Consider the following 17,137-nt stretch of genomic DNA (forward strand, 5'->3'; position numbering starts at 1 on the left):
TAGAAATTTAGGGGTATCTTAAACATTGTATTATAGAATTTTAGGGGTATTTTAAATATTAAATTATTGGATCCTAAAGGTTTTAGGAATTTTGGAAAATTTTGAAGACAATTTAGAAATTGATATTAAACCTAAACATATTTTAATAATTTATCATTGGGTTCAAGGCAGGTTCGATGAATTATATGCAAAACCCGTCCCTGCCCTATCCCTAGTTTGGGGCAAAAGTTTTCCCTGCCCCAGCCCCGTCCCCGTGTAAAATCGGGAAAACCCGTCCAATTCGGGGTGGGGCCCTGATTTTACAAGAAAAGTTGCCATCCCTAAATTTCGGCTTAACCTCGGATTAGGCAAAATGGATTTGCAGTTCAACCCGACCCAACATGCCCGAGTTGCACCTCAACCGAAGGCAGTGATATCTATCTTTATCAAAATTCAGTTCATTTAGAATAGAATCAAATACATATCCATGTCAATCCGATCTACTCAGCATAGAATAACAAACCACTTTTTATTTTTTTTAATAAAGGATTTCAAAAAAGTATTTTATGGGCAAATTTCTTAAACTACCCTTAAAGTTTAGGTCCTTACTGTTTAGATACTGTGTTAAAGTACTCCTAAGTTTTCTGACAATTAACATCGATGTCAAGTAGTAATGGAAAAAAGTAAAATATCAAATTTTCCTTTCATTATTTCTCAAATTTTTAAAATAACTCAATTGATGAAAATTTTTAAAAACTGTAATTTGTTCTGCACTGCTGGGAAGTTGCATCCGATGGTCGGTTTACTCCTGATCAGACTCGTGTTCTGGTTAGGGACTTTGTTGGGTTGCCCGATCTGATCTGAATGGAACACTGTTTTTTGCACTCAATAACTAGCTGCTTGGCAGCTTTAATTTCCCGATTCAGAGTTCCACAACATTATTCAGGATCTCAGGGTTATTGATGTTTTTCTTGGCCAACTCTTTTAGAACGGGAATAATCTTTTCCAAGTGAGACGAGAGTTCAGCAAAACTCTCCAGTCTCTTCAACAAGCACATCCTTCGCAGCCTCAGCAGCCTCGACTATGGCGTCTACCGTCTGTGCAAGTATTTTTTAGGCTAGAACAAGTGAAACATTAAGAATCACATCTGTCGTTCTCTCTACCAAAAAATAGAAGCTACAAAAGAACCAACATTCAATTTCTTTTTTTTGGAGAAACTTCACGTACAACCAACATTCAATTTCTTTGAGTGAAACAGGATAAGAGCAATGTTCAAAGTATCGACAAGTATCGGCCCATATCGGCCGATACGTATCGTTCCGGCACCCCATTGATACGCCCCTACAGTGGGTGTATCGGTGGTCTGACCGATTTTGGGTGTAGCGAAGACCTAAACCGGCTCCCCTGAACCAATTGGCAAAAAAAAACCACCAAAATGAATATTGATTCACTCGATACGCCTATACCGGCGTCAATATTTTGAACCTTGAATAAGATGACAGCATTTATATCACCATGGATATGAATAAGGGTGGCCACGAGCTAAGTTCTTCACGAGCTATTCGAGCTTGGCTTGTGAAAAGCTTGGTTTGGTTTGGTTTGGTTTCAACCGAACTTTTGGCTCAAGCCCAATTTACAGACTCATTTATTAATCGAGCCGAACTCGAGCCTATAAAAGCTCAACTCGTGAAGCTCACGAGCCGAGCTCGAATAACTACATACATACATACACACATATTATAGAACAACAACAACAACAATTCTATAATAATAATAGTAATAAAAATTCTATATATGTAATATATTTATTTTTATATATAATAATAACTAATTATTATAATTATTAATTTTTAAATATCAAATAAAAAAAAAATTTATATATAATTTTTTTTATTTGCATAAAGCATTTTTCTCAAGTCGAGCTCGAACTTACGAGCTTTTGGCTCAAGCGAACTTGAGCTCAAGGTTTTAGATCAAACTAAGCTCGAGCTCAAGCCTCATACTACCTTGGCAAGCCGAGCTCGAATAGCTAACTATTCAGCTCGGCCCGGCTCAAATTCACACCTAAATATGAATGTAAAATTCAAATTCTCCTAGCAGAAGCTCAAATGGAAGAAAGAAGGGAAACAATGAATAGATAAGCAAAAAACTGTAAATTTACAACACCAGGAAAGAGAGAGAGTCTGAAGAAACAAAAATGGAATATGAAACTTTTCCGTCCTTTTTCCGAGGGGGAAGATTTGCTCCCAAAAATCAATGCAAAAGATGACAAAGGATATTTTAAGAATTTTTGAAGAATATATTAGTCACATGATGTCACATGTGATGACGTGTGATGGATAGTTAACGGCAAAAGAGGTTTTAGACAATTGTCAAAAAACTTAAAAGTATATTAAGACAATATGTAAACAGTAAGGGTAGAATTGGTCAATTAGCTAATCCATAAAGGTAATTTAAGAAATTTGCCCTATTTTATTAATGATGTATAATATTTTGATCGTTTTTTATTTTAATTTATTAATGATTTTTTATATTCAAATCCAATCTAAAAACCCATCTAAAAATGGACTAATATAGATTCAATTGGAATGGAAATACCAATGAATCAAGTTTGGATCTAGATATACGAAATATTCAAATTCTATCCGCTCTAGCCTGTATGATGACACTCGACAGAATAACTTTAAAGCTGAACGTTTGGGGGAGATGAACAGCGCACATTCAACTCCAACCCTAGAATTGATTCCATGGTTTAAACATGGCACTTTAAGGGTGTGGCTTTTAGCTTCATCCACAGATAGGCACTGCTTGCCTTGTTCAAAGTCAGAAAACATTTGCCCAGAAGAACATCCAAATATGATTTTTTATTCCCACTGAAGTGAAAGTTCTTTTGCCACTAAGCTACATTTTCTTGGCTCTCATGTATTTTTACCATCATCTTTCTGTGAATGTTCCCGGTTATCAAAATATTTCCATGAAGGCCTCGTTGCATTTGACAATGGAAATCCAGACTGTAAAAGTCCTTTAAGCCACTTTATCTTGTTTGCGAGCTCCTCCAAATCCAGAATAGTTGACTCTACTGTATCAGAGAATGTGGAATTCAAATACTCTTTCCCACTACTTCTCATCCTCTTTGATGTAGTGTAACTATATCTGGCTCTCACTGTAGTTTTTTTATTTGCAGCTGATATATCTTTATCAGAACTTGAAACACTGTCTGATAAATTGGCTTTTTCCATGCTTCCATCTCCCAGTTTGGAATCCATTTCTGTATTGTTTGTCTCTGTTTCTTTACAAACTAGGCCCTCTGAAGGTTGCCTTTGTGTTTCCTCTGCTGGAGGATGTTCAGATCTATCTGAAGACAGAAAGCCAGCTGAAGAATGTGAAGAAACAGAAGGAACAACTTCCAGTTTGGATTCCATTTCTGTATTGTTTGTCTCCGTTTCTTTACAAACTAGGTCCTCTGAAGGTTGCCTTTGTGCTTCCTCTGCTGGAGGGTGTTCAGATCTATCTGAAGACAGAAATCCAGCTGAAGAATGCGAGGAAACAGAAGGAACAATGCCATATGCTTCTCCACCTGTAGTAGGTTCCTCTTCTCTCTCCTTATCTAAAGCAAAATAAACAAAAAATAAATAAGATACACATTAGTAGGGAGAAAATAAAATACATACATGAAACGCGGCACAAATCTCTTGTGAAAGGCTCATCACCATCATCATGGGAACCCATCTCAAAAGCAAGCAAAGTTCATGGACTTGAAAGCAAGGATAAAATTATACAAAAAGTCAAAAGTGCTATTAAACCAGATGTCAAAGAAAAAAATGAAAAATGTGATAATAAAGCACAGATACAAGATCAAGAAGATTTAAACAGTTACATAAAGGCCAGAAAATGACAATCAGATACCCACCTAAACTCTTGCGGTTGAGTCAAGTATCACATCATTTTTATTGCAATTACAATGACTCTATTTATAGACTCATCTCAGAACTAGTATGTCCCTTTACGTGTGGAAATTTGAACTAGGAAACTGGCCCAAATCAATTGCTATTTTCTTTACACGAAGACAAATCCATAGCTAACCCAGAGAGACACTCCAATAAGGACTCTAATTGCTAATACAACTCCAAATAAGAAATAACAACTTCATAATCCTACTAAAACTAACTTAATGGAGGGAAATAAAAAATTACTAGAAATAATAAATCATGATTTTACAATGAACACATATGGGAATAACTATAAATATTAAGTTTGGAAGCTACTATAGATAGTAATTTTGGAACTGCAGTGATTTCTAGAAAACTTAAGACACATACGACTAGAAAATTAGATATAAAAACTCAAAAATACCAATATTCCTATCGCCAAAAATTCTGAAGTGGGTGTAGGAATTAGAAATTTGATTTATTTCTCCATGGGTTCTTTCCTTCAACATCCTTTTATTAACTGTACTGTGGCCAGAAGTCTTTGGCAATTCTTTATCGACTCCTTAGCAAGAGGCAAGCTCGGCTGGATTCCCCCAATTTCTGTTATAGAGTTCATCAACTCTTGGCAAGGGCTAAAGACGAGTTCGGGCAAGAGAGGAAGCTGCTTCTGGAAAGCTATTATTCATGCCATCATGTGGAATATCTGGGAGGAAAGAAACAGGAGATTATTTGATGAGAGTTACTCCTCGGAGACTATTAGAGATCATATCCTAGCTAACATTAGCAGCTGGATGGTGAATAGTAAAGTTTTTTAGGGTATCAATAGTAAAGTCCATCGGGCCACCCGACCCATGAACAAGTCTACTTCCAAGGCTGTTGATGCTTCTGAAGCGGAGGCTAGGGCCCTCCTAGAAGGCCTCGGAATCGCCAAGTCTGCTGTTAGAAATCAGGGAGCTTGCCTCAAGCTTACAGTGCAATTTTAGATGGATTCCTAGAGAATTAAATCAAGTGGCTGACAGTCTAGCTAAATCTGGGTCAAGAAGGGATTTTTTGTAAAGTGCTCATACATTGCCAATTTAGTGGGATTTGTCTTTTGTTTTTGTTTTGCTGACAAGGCTTTGTACATCCCTCCCTGTTTCTGATCTTAATGGATTTAGTTATTGTAGAGAACACTGATGTGGGCCCCACAGCAGTGATCCCCACTGTGTTCGTAGGACATGTGTAGTTATTTGTTTCAGTTATAGTAGTGTTAGTTTGGGTCACTTTGTTAATCCAGTTGTTATTTACTTCAGTTGTTATTTAAGTACTAAGGGCAGATCTGTCCTTTCCATTATGTACTGAGCATAACCTATAAATAGAGTGGCGGCGGCAGATCTGTTAGAATCTGTCCATCCTTTCAACCCCTTGTGTTCTCCTGTTTCTCTTCTATTCCTTCTCCTTTCTCTCACTTTTCTTTTGTTTTGTAAACCTAAAACCTATTAGGATTCAAGACTGATTGCAGTCTTGATCTTCTACTTGGTATCAGAGCCTATCTAGGGCTTCTCATGTGTGTCTAGTCCAGCCGACCACATGAGGACTAGCTAGGGCTAGAAGCTTATGAAGAAGTATTCGGCGGCTGAATCTTGGAGATTACCAGGAGAGGTTTGCAGCAGTTGAGGACTTGCTGCGGCTTGCAGAGAGTTGGTAATCAGGAAGAAGTAGCGAAGGTTAGGGTTCAAGTAACCCTGGAAGGCAGTAAACCGAAATCCATAAGTAAGTCTTTTTTTTATTTAGTTTCAGAGACTGCAATCAGTCGAGATAGGTTGGACCTATCTAGAAGGAGAGGCCGAATTGTTTTAAGTTTGTTTCTAGGGTTTGACTGTTGGGCCGAACCCCCACCCAGAGGTGGTCAGTTTTAGGGTTTCATATTGACCCTACGACAAGTCCCACTTGTGCGGACTGCTTGGAGAGTGCAGCTGAGCACTTATTTCAGACCTACAGTTGAAACCCTAATTCTGCTCTCACAGCAGTGGGCCCCATAGTAGTGGTTTCAGAAAATAGCATCTCAGATTGACAGGCTGCCTGGTACTGTGCATGCCGATTGATTTCAGATCAGATTTGAGTTGATTTCTTGCATATACTGTGATAGGCGAATGATTTCAGATCAGATTTGGGTTGGTTTCAGATCATATCAGATTTGTGATGGTTTCAGACCAGATTTCAGACATGCTTGATTTTACTCTGTTTTCTAGTATAGTGGCACTAACAATTTGTAGCCACTGATTCTTGATCAAAGATGGAGTTTAAAGGTCAGGGAGAAAGTAGTTTTGGAAACAACAGTTATAGTAGTAAATCTGAAACCAGGTTTCATATTACAACTATGAGATTTGATGGGTCAAATTACTAGGAGTAGGCTCAATCAGCCATGATGGCTATTGGAGGAAGGGGAAAACTGGGTTACCTCTTGGGACATGTGAAAGAACCTTCCAAGGAGGACCCAACATACACCAAGTGGGTTCAAGAGAACTATTTGGTTATGGCATGGCTGTGTAATTCTATGCAGCCACATATCAGCCGAAATTACTTGTGGGCAAAGACAGCCAAAGAGATATGGGATGTTGTGAAAGAAACCTATTCCCAACCCCTTAATGTTGCTAGAGCCTATGAACTAAAGTGTGAGGTGAACAGCCTTAAACAAGGAGAGAAGCCAGTTTCTGTCTACTTCTCTACCTTGAAATCCTTGTGGCATGAGATTGACCATCTAGAGACCCTTGAGTGGGAGAGTCCCAAAAATGCACAAACTCACAAAAAGCAAGTCAAGGCGAATAGGGTATTTGAGTTTCTGGATGGTTTGAATTCAGAATATGACATTGTGCGACAACATATATTGACAAGAGATAGTGTGACCCTTTCTCAAGCATACTCCCTGGTGCATAGTGAAGAGACCAAAAGGAAAGTCATGATGCAGCCTCAGCCCCCTTTCCCAGCCCTGACAGCTATTAAATCAAAGCCAGGAGGTGATCCAGAAGGGGACCGGAAGAAGGAAGATAAACGGGATTTGGTATGTGAACATTGCAAGAAACCCAAGCACACAAAAGATACTTGTTGGAAGCTACATCCTCACTTGGTCCCAGCAAAACTAAGAAATAAGAAGGGTAATGCTCATGTGGCCGTGAACACTGATTCAGCATCCTCATCAGGCACATCCCTAGAGACTTTAGCCGTTGTTCGGGCTGCCCTCAGCCATCTCAATCACCATCAGCTCCTGCCACATCTGCATTTGCACATTTAGGTACTCGAGCCTCAGCTTACCATACTTCAGCTCTAGGTAATACTGATCACTACTGGGTAATAGATTCAAGTGCATCCGACCATATGACTAGCTTGCCATCATTGTTCACTTCTTATCACTTGCCCTCTGGCCAAGATAGAGTATCCATTGCTGATGGCTCTCTTGTTCCCAGTTCGAGCAAGGGGGACATCAAGCTATCGGATACTATCTCTTTATCTTCTGTCTTGCATGTTCCTAAGCTTGATACTAACCTGCTTTCAGTTAGTAGTATTACCAAACACATGAACTGTCCAGTAACCTTTTTCCCTAACCGATGTGTTTTTCAGGACTTGGAAACGAGGAAGGTGATTGGGACTGGCCGTGAGACGAACGGGATCTATCTGCTTGGAGAGAGTTCTCGTCGGGAGGAGTCGGTGGATAAGAAGTCTTTTGTTTCCCAGTCTGTGAGTCCGGTTATGCTTTGGCATAATCGATTAGGTCATTTGTCTTTTAAGTCTTTGAATAGTATGTTTCCTGCTTTATTTGAGTCTGTTGAGTTATCAAAGTTGAGGTGTGAGAGTTGTGAGTTTGCCAAACATTGTAGAACCTCTTATTCTTTAAGTAATAAAAGGAGTAATTCCTCTTTTGATATTGTGCATACTGATGTTTTGGGGCCATATCATATCTCTTCTATGGGTGGGTACAGATATTTTCTATTGTTTGTTGATGACCATACCCGCTTTTCTTGGATCTATCTTATGCGTTCTCGGGATGAGGTTCCTGTTCTGACCCAAAACTTCCATCAGATGATTCTCACTCAGTTTGAGGCCAAAATCAAAGTCCTTAGAACTGATAATGCAAAGGAATACTTTGCTCAGCCATTGACCTCCTACCTTCATAGCCATGGAGTTATTCACCAGAGCACTTGCCCTTATACATCACAGCAGAACGGCATTACCAGAAGGAAGAATAGGCATAACTTGGACGTGGCTAGAAGCATTATGTTTACCTCCAATGTACCTATTCGCTTCTGGGGTGATGCTATCCTCACGGCAGTTTATCTCATTAATCGAGTTCCTTCCCGGGTTCTTGATATGAAAACCCATTTTTCCCTTCTATACCAAGACGAGGAGTTGTTCATTGTTCCCCTTAAAACCTTTGGTTGTACCTGTTTCGTTCAGCTTCTCGGGCCTCATCATTCCAAGTTTGAACCTAAGGCCTCCAAATGCATTTTCCTCGGTTATGCACAAACTCAAAAGGGTTATTGCTGCTATGAGCCGTTTTCAGGGAAAAGGTTTGTCTCCATGGATGTCACCTTCTTTGAGGAGACACCCTATTATCCTAGGGTTTCTCCTTAGGGGGAGAGCAGTGAGAGTGGGGTTGTTTTGAGTTTCTTTCCTCAGGGGGAGAGCAGTGAGAGTGGAAGTGGGGCTGGTGGAAGTGGGGCTGTTCCTTTACCTACTCCACTGGGTTATGAAGGTTGTAGTGGTGAGGGTGGTCAGAGGGAGCAGGAGTTGAGAGTCTATCACAGGCGATGCAGGAAGGTTGATCCTAGTCATCGGCAGTCCCGGCCAGCTCCAGTTCCTTCTGCGGCTCCAGATCCAGAGCCTACTGAGACACCTCCCACTATTGCCACTTCCCCTCTTGTGGATGACCTTGATCTCCCTATTGCCATTCACAAAGGGAAACGACATTGCACCACTTCTACAGCTCACAGCATCTCATAGTTCTTATCCTATGATCGTCTATCTCCATCTTACCGGTCCTATCTCACTTCCATTGCCGATGTCCCTATTCCAAGAACAGTGCAAGAAGCCTTATTAGTTCCAGAATGGAAAGATGCAGTGCAAGTCGAAATGGATGCCCTGTTGAAGAATAATACTTGGGCACTAGTTGACCCTCCAAAAGGAAAGAAACTGGTGGGATGCAGATGGGTGTTCACTGTGAAGCATAATGCTGATGGCTCTATTGAAAGGCACAAAGCCCAACTGGTCACAAAGGGGTTCACTCAGACTTATGGTATAGACTACTTGGAGACCTTTGCCCCAATAGCCAAGATGACCACCATCCGAGTTCTGTTATCCCTTGCAGCAAATCATTCTTGGCCCTTGTTCCAGATGGATGTTAAAAATGCCTTTCTGAATGGAGACTTACAGGAAGAGGTCCACATGCAGTTGCCTCCTGGATTCTATGATACAGAGACAGGTAAGAAGGTTTGCCGACTGAACAAGGCATTGTATAGTTTGAAGTAGTCACCCAGAGCCTGGTTTGATAGGTTCAGATTAGCCCTTGGAAAGTTTGGTTATGTACAGGCCCAGTCAGATCATACACTATTCATCAAGAGGGTGGAGTCCTCTCTGACACTACTTCTGGTATATGTTGATGATATTGTGGTGACAGGAAATGACAGCCATGAGATTGAGTCCCTCAAACAACTCCTTCATCAAGAGTTTGAGGTGAAAGATCTTTGTGCACTACGGTACTTTTTGGGTATTGAGGTTGTTAGATCCAAGCAAGGGATTTTTATCTCTCAAAGAAAATATGTTCTAGATCTGTTGGCGGAAACTGGAAAGTTGGGTGTTAAGCCTGCTAATACACCCATTGAACAAAATCACAAGATTAGTGCAGAGGGCGGGGAGCCTCTTGAAGACAAAGTTATGTTCCAACAGTTGGTTGGAAAGCTCCTATATCTCTGCCTCACTCGGCCAGATATCAGTTATGCAGTTAGTGTTGTTAGCCAGTACATGCACTCCCCTAGAACTTCTCATCTTCTTGCAGCAGAGAGAATATTAGCATACTTGAAGAGATGCCCGGGTAGAGGTATACTGCTCAAGAACAATAATCACATGAGGGTGGAGGTCTATACAGATGTCGATTGGGCTAGGAGTGTTGATGACAGAAGGTCTACCTCTGGATATTGTGCCCTTGTGGGAGGTAACCTTGCCTCTTGGAGGAGTAAGAAGCAAGAGTGTTGTTTCCCGCTCCAGTGCTGAAGCAAATACAGATCAATGTCTAACAGAATGGCTGAAATCTTATGGCTGAGGTCACTACTTGAAGAGTTGGGTATTGACTATGAAAAGCCCTTAATGTTGTATTGTGATAATCAGGCAGCTATTAATATAACCCACAACCCAGTGCAGCATGCCAGAACTAAACATATTGAAGTTGATCGACATTTTGTGCGAGAGAGGGTCACATCACAAGAAGTGTGTCTTCCGTATATCACATCTAATATGCAGCTCGCGGATATCCTCACCAAGGTTGTACCAAGGAAGAAGTTAGAGACAGACCTATCCAAGTTGGGAATGATAGATATCTACTCCCAACTTGAGGGGGAGTGTAGAGAACACTGATGTGGGCCCCACAGCAGTGGTCCCCACTGTGTTCGTAGGACAGCATGTATAGTTATTTGCTTTAGTTTTAGTAGTGTCAGTTTGGGTCAGTTTGTTAATTCAGTTTTTATTTACTTTATTTATCATGTAAGTACTAAGGGCAGATCTGTCCTTTCCATTATGTACTGAACATAACCAATAAATAATAAGAGAGTGGCGGCGGCAGATCTGTTAGAATCTCTCCCTCCTTTCAGCCCCTTGTGTTCTCCTGTTTCTCTTCTATTCCTTCTCCTTTATCTCACTTTTCTTTTGTTTTGTAAACCTAAAACCTATTAGGATTCAAGACTGATTACAGTCTTGATCTTCTACTGTTATCTTCTCCCAAAAAAAAATCTGAATCAATGCTCATATATCCAAGAACCCATGCTGTTGTTCTTTAGCTAGCCCAAAAGCTACCCTAAAATCCACCTCCACCACCAAACCATTGTAATATGGTGCTTTCCACAAACTCAGCCCTATTCCAGTGCTACATAGACACAAACATGGGAATCAGAAAACAGAGATGTCTGAGTCTGATTTATCAAGATGAAACAATGACCCACAGAAACATATACATAAAAGTATAAACTATTAAAATGGTGTACATTTTGTTGCATTTCAACATTATAAACCTATAGAAAATGGTATAAAAGATTTTGTTTGTTTCTCAATAATATTTTAAAGAAAATAGTAATTAACAAAGCTAACATTTTATGGGAAAATGCCATTCATTGTGTATATTAGCTGTTTTTTTTTCATCGAAAGAGAGTTTATTTAAAATAAAGTTTTACAGCTTGTAGATGGGAATAATGTTCCCAAACTAGTACATATTTCTGTCCCACTTTACAGCACAGCAGTGCAGCCCAAAACAATTGTTGCCTCAGTGCCCCTTGTTTGGCAAAAAAATCAGCTAGCCCATTTGCACTCCTGATACTTTTGAATTCAGCCTCTACCTCCTTTGCAACCTTTTCCAGTTCCCTAATCACATGTTTGAAGGTCCATGGAGTAATTCTATTGTTTGTAGCCCAAGAGATGATCACCTTTGAGTTCCCTTCTACCTCAATATGCCTAATCCTAGCTGCTTAGCCCAAGAGATTATCACCTTCTGATCCATTGTGTATATTAGCTGTTCATTTATGTTGAATAAAGACAACAAGAAAAATGTCACATAGAAGTTTCCTTCAAGAATCCATGGAGTGTCAGAGTCTGACTCATGTCCAAGTCCAACAGACACTTCATCCGTTTAGGAGAGTCCATGTGACACTAAATTCTGCCCTTGTAGAGTCACTATAGACAATGAGACCAGAATATAAGGCCAAAACATCACCATTACTATTTCCAAAGAGTCCTTCAATGGATGAAATTCCCATACCACCAAGAAAATTCTTCTCTTCTTCCCTTCTCTGCACTTCTCTGTACTTCTGATAGTTGAAAATGTCTTCTTCTATATAAATATATATTTATAAATTATTTCAAACAAGACCAACCTACCCAAGCTTGACTAAACCCAACCCAAATTGTATTGATTAAGCTCAGATTGATCAATTTGGGTAGGAATGGCAACGGGGCGTGTTTGGGGCAAGGCACTCCCTCCCCATCCTCATCCTGTCCCTGGTGGTGCAGCGGGTTTGGGGTGGGGCACCTCCTTATCCGGGACAGAGAATCCCCAAATTTTTCCTGCCCTAAGTCAACTCCTAAAACTACATCATATTTAGTGTATTTTGGAAATTATATTAAGGGAATTTATGAGTATTTTAAACATTGTATTATGGAAATTTAGGGGTATTCACTTCTCTGTACTTCTGATAGTTGAAAATGTCTTCTTCTAGTGGTTGACAATTCCAACAAAACCACGGGAATTCGTTCATCTTTCATGAGGTGCAGTGAGAAGCCTCCTCTTGGAACAATCCCAATTACAACGATCTCACATGCAGGGAGAAGCCTCCTCTTGCATCTGAAGTTTCTCATGAACAATGTAGAGATATGAAATGAAGAACAAGAAGGAAAAAGCAGGAAAAGGCAACAGGCAAGGCACATGGCAACATGGATACACTCTATAGGAAGTGAATATGTTGATAAGGGAATTTAGTAATATATATTAAATGGACAAGGTTATCATATAGTGTCACTGATACTTTGACTAGGCAAGGTGTCAATAGAAACCACTTGTATTGGGAAACTACAATGAGGAAGATGGAAAATTGATAATTTGCTGCCCTACGATTGTTAAGCATATTCACTTCCCCGTTTTGTACATAAAATTCTTTCCATTATATTAATAAAGTTATTGTTAGTTAGTTACCAATAAAAAAGAAAAGGGAAGCAACAGCCAAACCCTTGCAGCACCAACCAAGAAAAAAACAATCTGTACCTGTAGGTGCAAGAAAGCAACCAATCCTCCACAATGGTGCTCCACTTTTATTTTGTATTACCATCAAACAAAATGTTGGGCATCAGATGAAACAAATGTACCCAGTAAGGTGTATGAAGTGTATGCCTTATACAATGTAAATGCTATTTTTATAAATAACTTTCACTTTTTTTTTATCAATAACAGAATAGCTTTCATTAAAAAATAAGAAGAGGTACAACAAGATGGGGGGAGAAACTCCCTTAACTTCCCACCAAATGAAAAACAAAACAATTACACAAGAGCCTAAAACAAAGCATCCCTAATTACTCCTTGCTTAGCTAACCCATCCACAGAGGAATTTGCACTTCTTCTGACCCAAATCAGCTTGACTTCAATATCCCTAGTCAACCATTTAAATTTCCAACTTTCATTGCTGTAATGCCAAAAGCCAGTTGCCTCTTCCTTCAACCAACCCACCCATAACTTATAATCTTCCTCTATAATGAGTTTCCTAATGTTCCAAGTCCCTGGCCTTTTGTACACCTTCCAAAGCTGCCATAATCTCAGCCTGAATAGAGTCACCCACCCTCACCTATTAAACTAGAGAAGAGAACAGTCACATTCCCATCCTCATTCCTTAAGACTTCCCCCAATACCAAGGGCCCTAGGTTCCCCACACTATTCCCATCAAAGTTCAACTTAATAAACCCACCAGGAGGAGGGACCCAAACATGTACAGAAGAAACAGTGGGTGGAGTAGACCTTGCAACTCCATCCAATTCCTTAACAAATCATCATTTGAGAAGTCATTAAACAGCTCCAAAGAATTCAGCCAATGCACCACTCCGATGTGAATCACCTCCAAGATGGACTGTAACCCGCTTTCCTTATCAGCAAAAATTCTCTAGTTCATTTCTACCCAAATCGTCCGACATGCGGCAGCCCTATTACTTCTCTACATAATTCTCCCCCTTTTCATTGGCCACCTGAAAAAAGAAGAAGCAAACAGACTTCGCACATTTGGCAGGGCAGTCCAACTACAACCAAACAAGGAAAAGATCCATTCCCAAACACAATTAGCAAAATGGCAAGAAATTAATAAGTGATAGCCATTCTCATCATTAGATTTGCACAAAACACATCAATGAGGAGGCAAGAGACTTTTAGGTCCTTTGTTTTGAAGCAAGTCACAAGTGTTGATTCATTCCAAAGATGATTCCCAACAAAAACCCCCAACCGTAGAAGGAATAGGATTACACCATACTTCCTTAACAGGGAAAGACAGCCCAAGGGAAGAATTATGTTAAGGCTTTAAAAAAGGAGCCACAAGTAAATTGCCAGAGGCCGAATGAGACCAGATCCTACAAACAGGATTTGTAGGATCCAGGTAAACACTATCAAAGATACCCAGAAGTGAAAAAGTTCTATTTAACTCTGAGGCCGAGTTTGATGGGACTAGAAAAGTGGCAATAGGCTCATCTTGATCCAAGGCAAGAAAAGAGGTGGAATAGCTTGAATGGCTTTCCATGGTGAAGCACTCGTAGTCCTAGCCAGAATTCCAGCATCCCATCCATTATCCACAATCCCATGAATACTTCTTACTATCTTAGCCCACAACATTTCCTTCTCAAGAGGAAATCTCCAATAACCACTTCCCCGGTAGAGCCAAGTTCCTCTTAAGAATATTTCCAAGTCCAAGACCTCCAAACTTCTTATTTCTACAAGCCAGCTCCTATTTCACCCTATGGTCTTTTTTCTCCTCTCCTGGCTTCCAAAGGAAATCCCTCATCAACTTCTCCAATCTTCTTCCTACCTTTTTCCGAAATCTTAAAAATTGACAGAAAATAGACAGGCAGGTTAGCTAAAGTGGATTTGATCAAAGTAACTCTTTTCCCAAAAGATAAATAATTCCTCTTCCAAAATGCAAGTCTCTTTTCAAAATTTTCCACAACCAGATTCCAAAAATTTCCTTTTCTTGGGTTATCTCCTAGGGGAAATCCTAAGCTATTCAAAGGCCAACCAGACACCGTGCAACCCAAAATATTTGCACACTCGACTACCTCCCTCTCCTCCATATTGATTCCAAGTATACAACTTTTCTCAAAGTTCACTTTCAAATTAGACAAATGTTCAAAAAGTTGTACAGTAAGCTTCAAGTTCCTAATTCAACTCATATCCCCCCTTCATAAAAGAGTATCGTGTCATCTACAAATTGCACGTGAGTAATTAGAACCCCCTCTCTACCCACTCTCCAACTTCTAACTAAATTCCTGGAATTTGATCTTGAAATCAATCTACCTAAAACATCGATTACTAGGGTAAACAATAAAAGAGAAAGGGGATCTCCTTGCTTGATACACCCCTCAAAGCTGGAAAGAAGTCCACCGCTGTCCCATTAACCAACACGGAATAATGACAATTTCTAACACACCCTAAGACCCACTTGTACCACCTATCTCCAAACCCGAAGCTCATCAACACCTCAACCAAACAAGACCAATACACCAAGTCATAGGCCCTCTCTAGATCAAGTTTACAAACCACTCCTTTTTTTCCCCAACTTCTTAAAATCTTCTACACTTCCATTTGCTATTAAAATCTGATCAACAATCTGTCTTCCTGTCACAAAAGCTCTTTGATTTGGTGTAATATAAGCAGAGAGGACTTTCTTAATCCTAAGAGACAACACTTCAGCAATAATCTCGTATAGACTATTCACCAGACTTATAGGAGTCCCTAGAGTGAACAACGTCTCTTTTTTTAGAGACCAAAGCAATAAAAGTGGAGTTCAATCCTGGACTAATTACCCCCCCCCAATAAAATTCCTCAACTAGATATGAAATGTTAGGTGTACAATTTATATGATATTCTTTCAAGAGATGGCAACTGTCTCTCTCCTTCATTTTCATTTACAATTGTGCCTAGAAGAAAAGCTCTCCCCACCCTTTGATTTGCTAGCTCATCTACCATACTATTAGCATCCCTCTTAACTCATTTAACCTTCACCTCCATGTCTCTAATCAGCCATCTAAATTTTTTTTCCCATTTCTATAGGACCATAACCCTACCTCTTTTCTCTGCAGCCACCGTATCACCAATCTTGGATCACCCTCAATAACCATTTTCTTAATGTTCATATTTCTTGCCCATGACACCCCTTCCATTACAGCCATTACAAAGTGTATGCTTTTTTGTACACGTCCTTATAGAAGAGGTGATGAGGTGTATGCCCTATGCATGTACAAGCTTTTACAATATGCTTCTTGGTGTTTTTCCCTTTGAGGGCGTGCCTCTAGCATGCACCTCACATTCTTTTAAAAATACTGTCGACCGTTAGGGAGAGTAGCAATCTGAGGTTCCAATAAACACTATAAAACTTGGATACCAAGAGTTATATCGCATATGGGAAATAAAGTAGAACCCACTAAACATTGAAAACTGCTGCTCAGACCTGCCAGGGGGTCTCACTAAAGACCTTCCAGGAATCTAATTCTATCTCTACACATCATGAATAATCACACAATTTAACTTGCTAAAGCTATGATGGATTTCACCAATGGATTTCCATGGTCAAACTAGAGTCACTATTGATAGACCCAGCACCCTAAGTTGGATTGCATGCCAAATTTGCTTCTACAATATCATCATATATGGATCGACTACATGAAACTTGTTTCACCATTCTGTTCTGTTTAATGCCATAAATTTTTAGTCTAAATAGTATCCCCATAACCACTTACCTAGCAAGCAGAGTTAGTTTCTACATCAAAACCTCCTTGCTTTCAAACACCATCACCCAACTATAATACAACCCTTTTGGATACCCCAGGTTCCCATAAGAAACTGCTCATAATTTCTCATTCTTTTAATTATCCTAACCAGATTGTGGAAGACCAATAAGAACTAGGCAAACCAAAGAATGTGGATTTTTTATCAATAACAGTGAATTTTATTAAAGATTGAGAAATTACATTGCTAAGGAGCTAAAAAATCTCCCTAATACATCAATGTACACTCAAACCGTAAATCAATTACAAAACAGCCCAAAAAATAGAGTTTCTGTTCACCCCTTGCCTAGCTAAACCATCTGCCAATGAGTTTGCACTTCTCTTTATCCATGTACAACTAACTTCAATGTCCTTAGCCACTTAAATTTCCCCTTTTCATTGTTGTAGTTTCAGAGCTTGGAGTTGTCCTCTTTTAACCAGTTCACTACAATTTCAAAATCACCTTCTATGATCAATTTATTAATATG

General features: G+C 39.7%; 1 protein-coding gene across 10 annotated transcripts in view; it reads right to left on the reverse strand.

The window, feature by feature from the left end:
- Window positions 1-2,535: 2,535 nt before the first annotated feature.
- Window positions 2,536-17,137, reverse strand: part of LOC148878894 (uncharacterized) — a 71,745-nt gene continuing 57,143 nt past the window's right edge. For all 10 annotated transcript variants that reach the window (XM_088960261.1, XM_088960264.1, XM_088960268.1 and 7 more), the window contains one exon: window positions 2,536-3,586. In XM_088960261.1, the coding sequence (XP_088816387.1) occupies window positions 2,898-3,586 (689 nt within the window). In that variant the 3' untranslated portion in view covers window positions 2,536-2,897. The remainder of the gene's footprint in view (window positions 3,587-17,137) is intronic.

The sequence above is a fragment of the Nelumbo lutea genome, chromosome 1 (assembly GCF_056320005.1).
Source record: "Nelumbo lutea isolate HS-2025 chromosome 1, American lotus-T2T, whole genome shotgun sequence".
NCBI lineage: Eukaryota > Viridiplantae > Streptophyta > Magnoliopsida > Proteales > Nelumbonaceae > Nelumbo > Nelumbo lutea.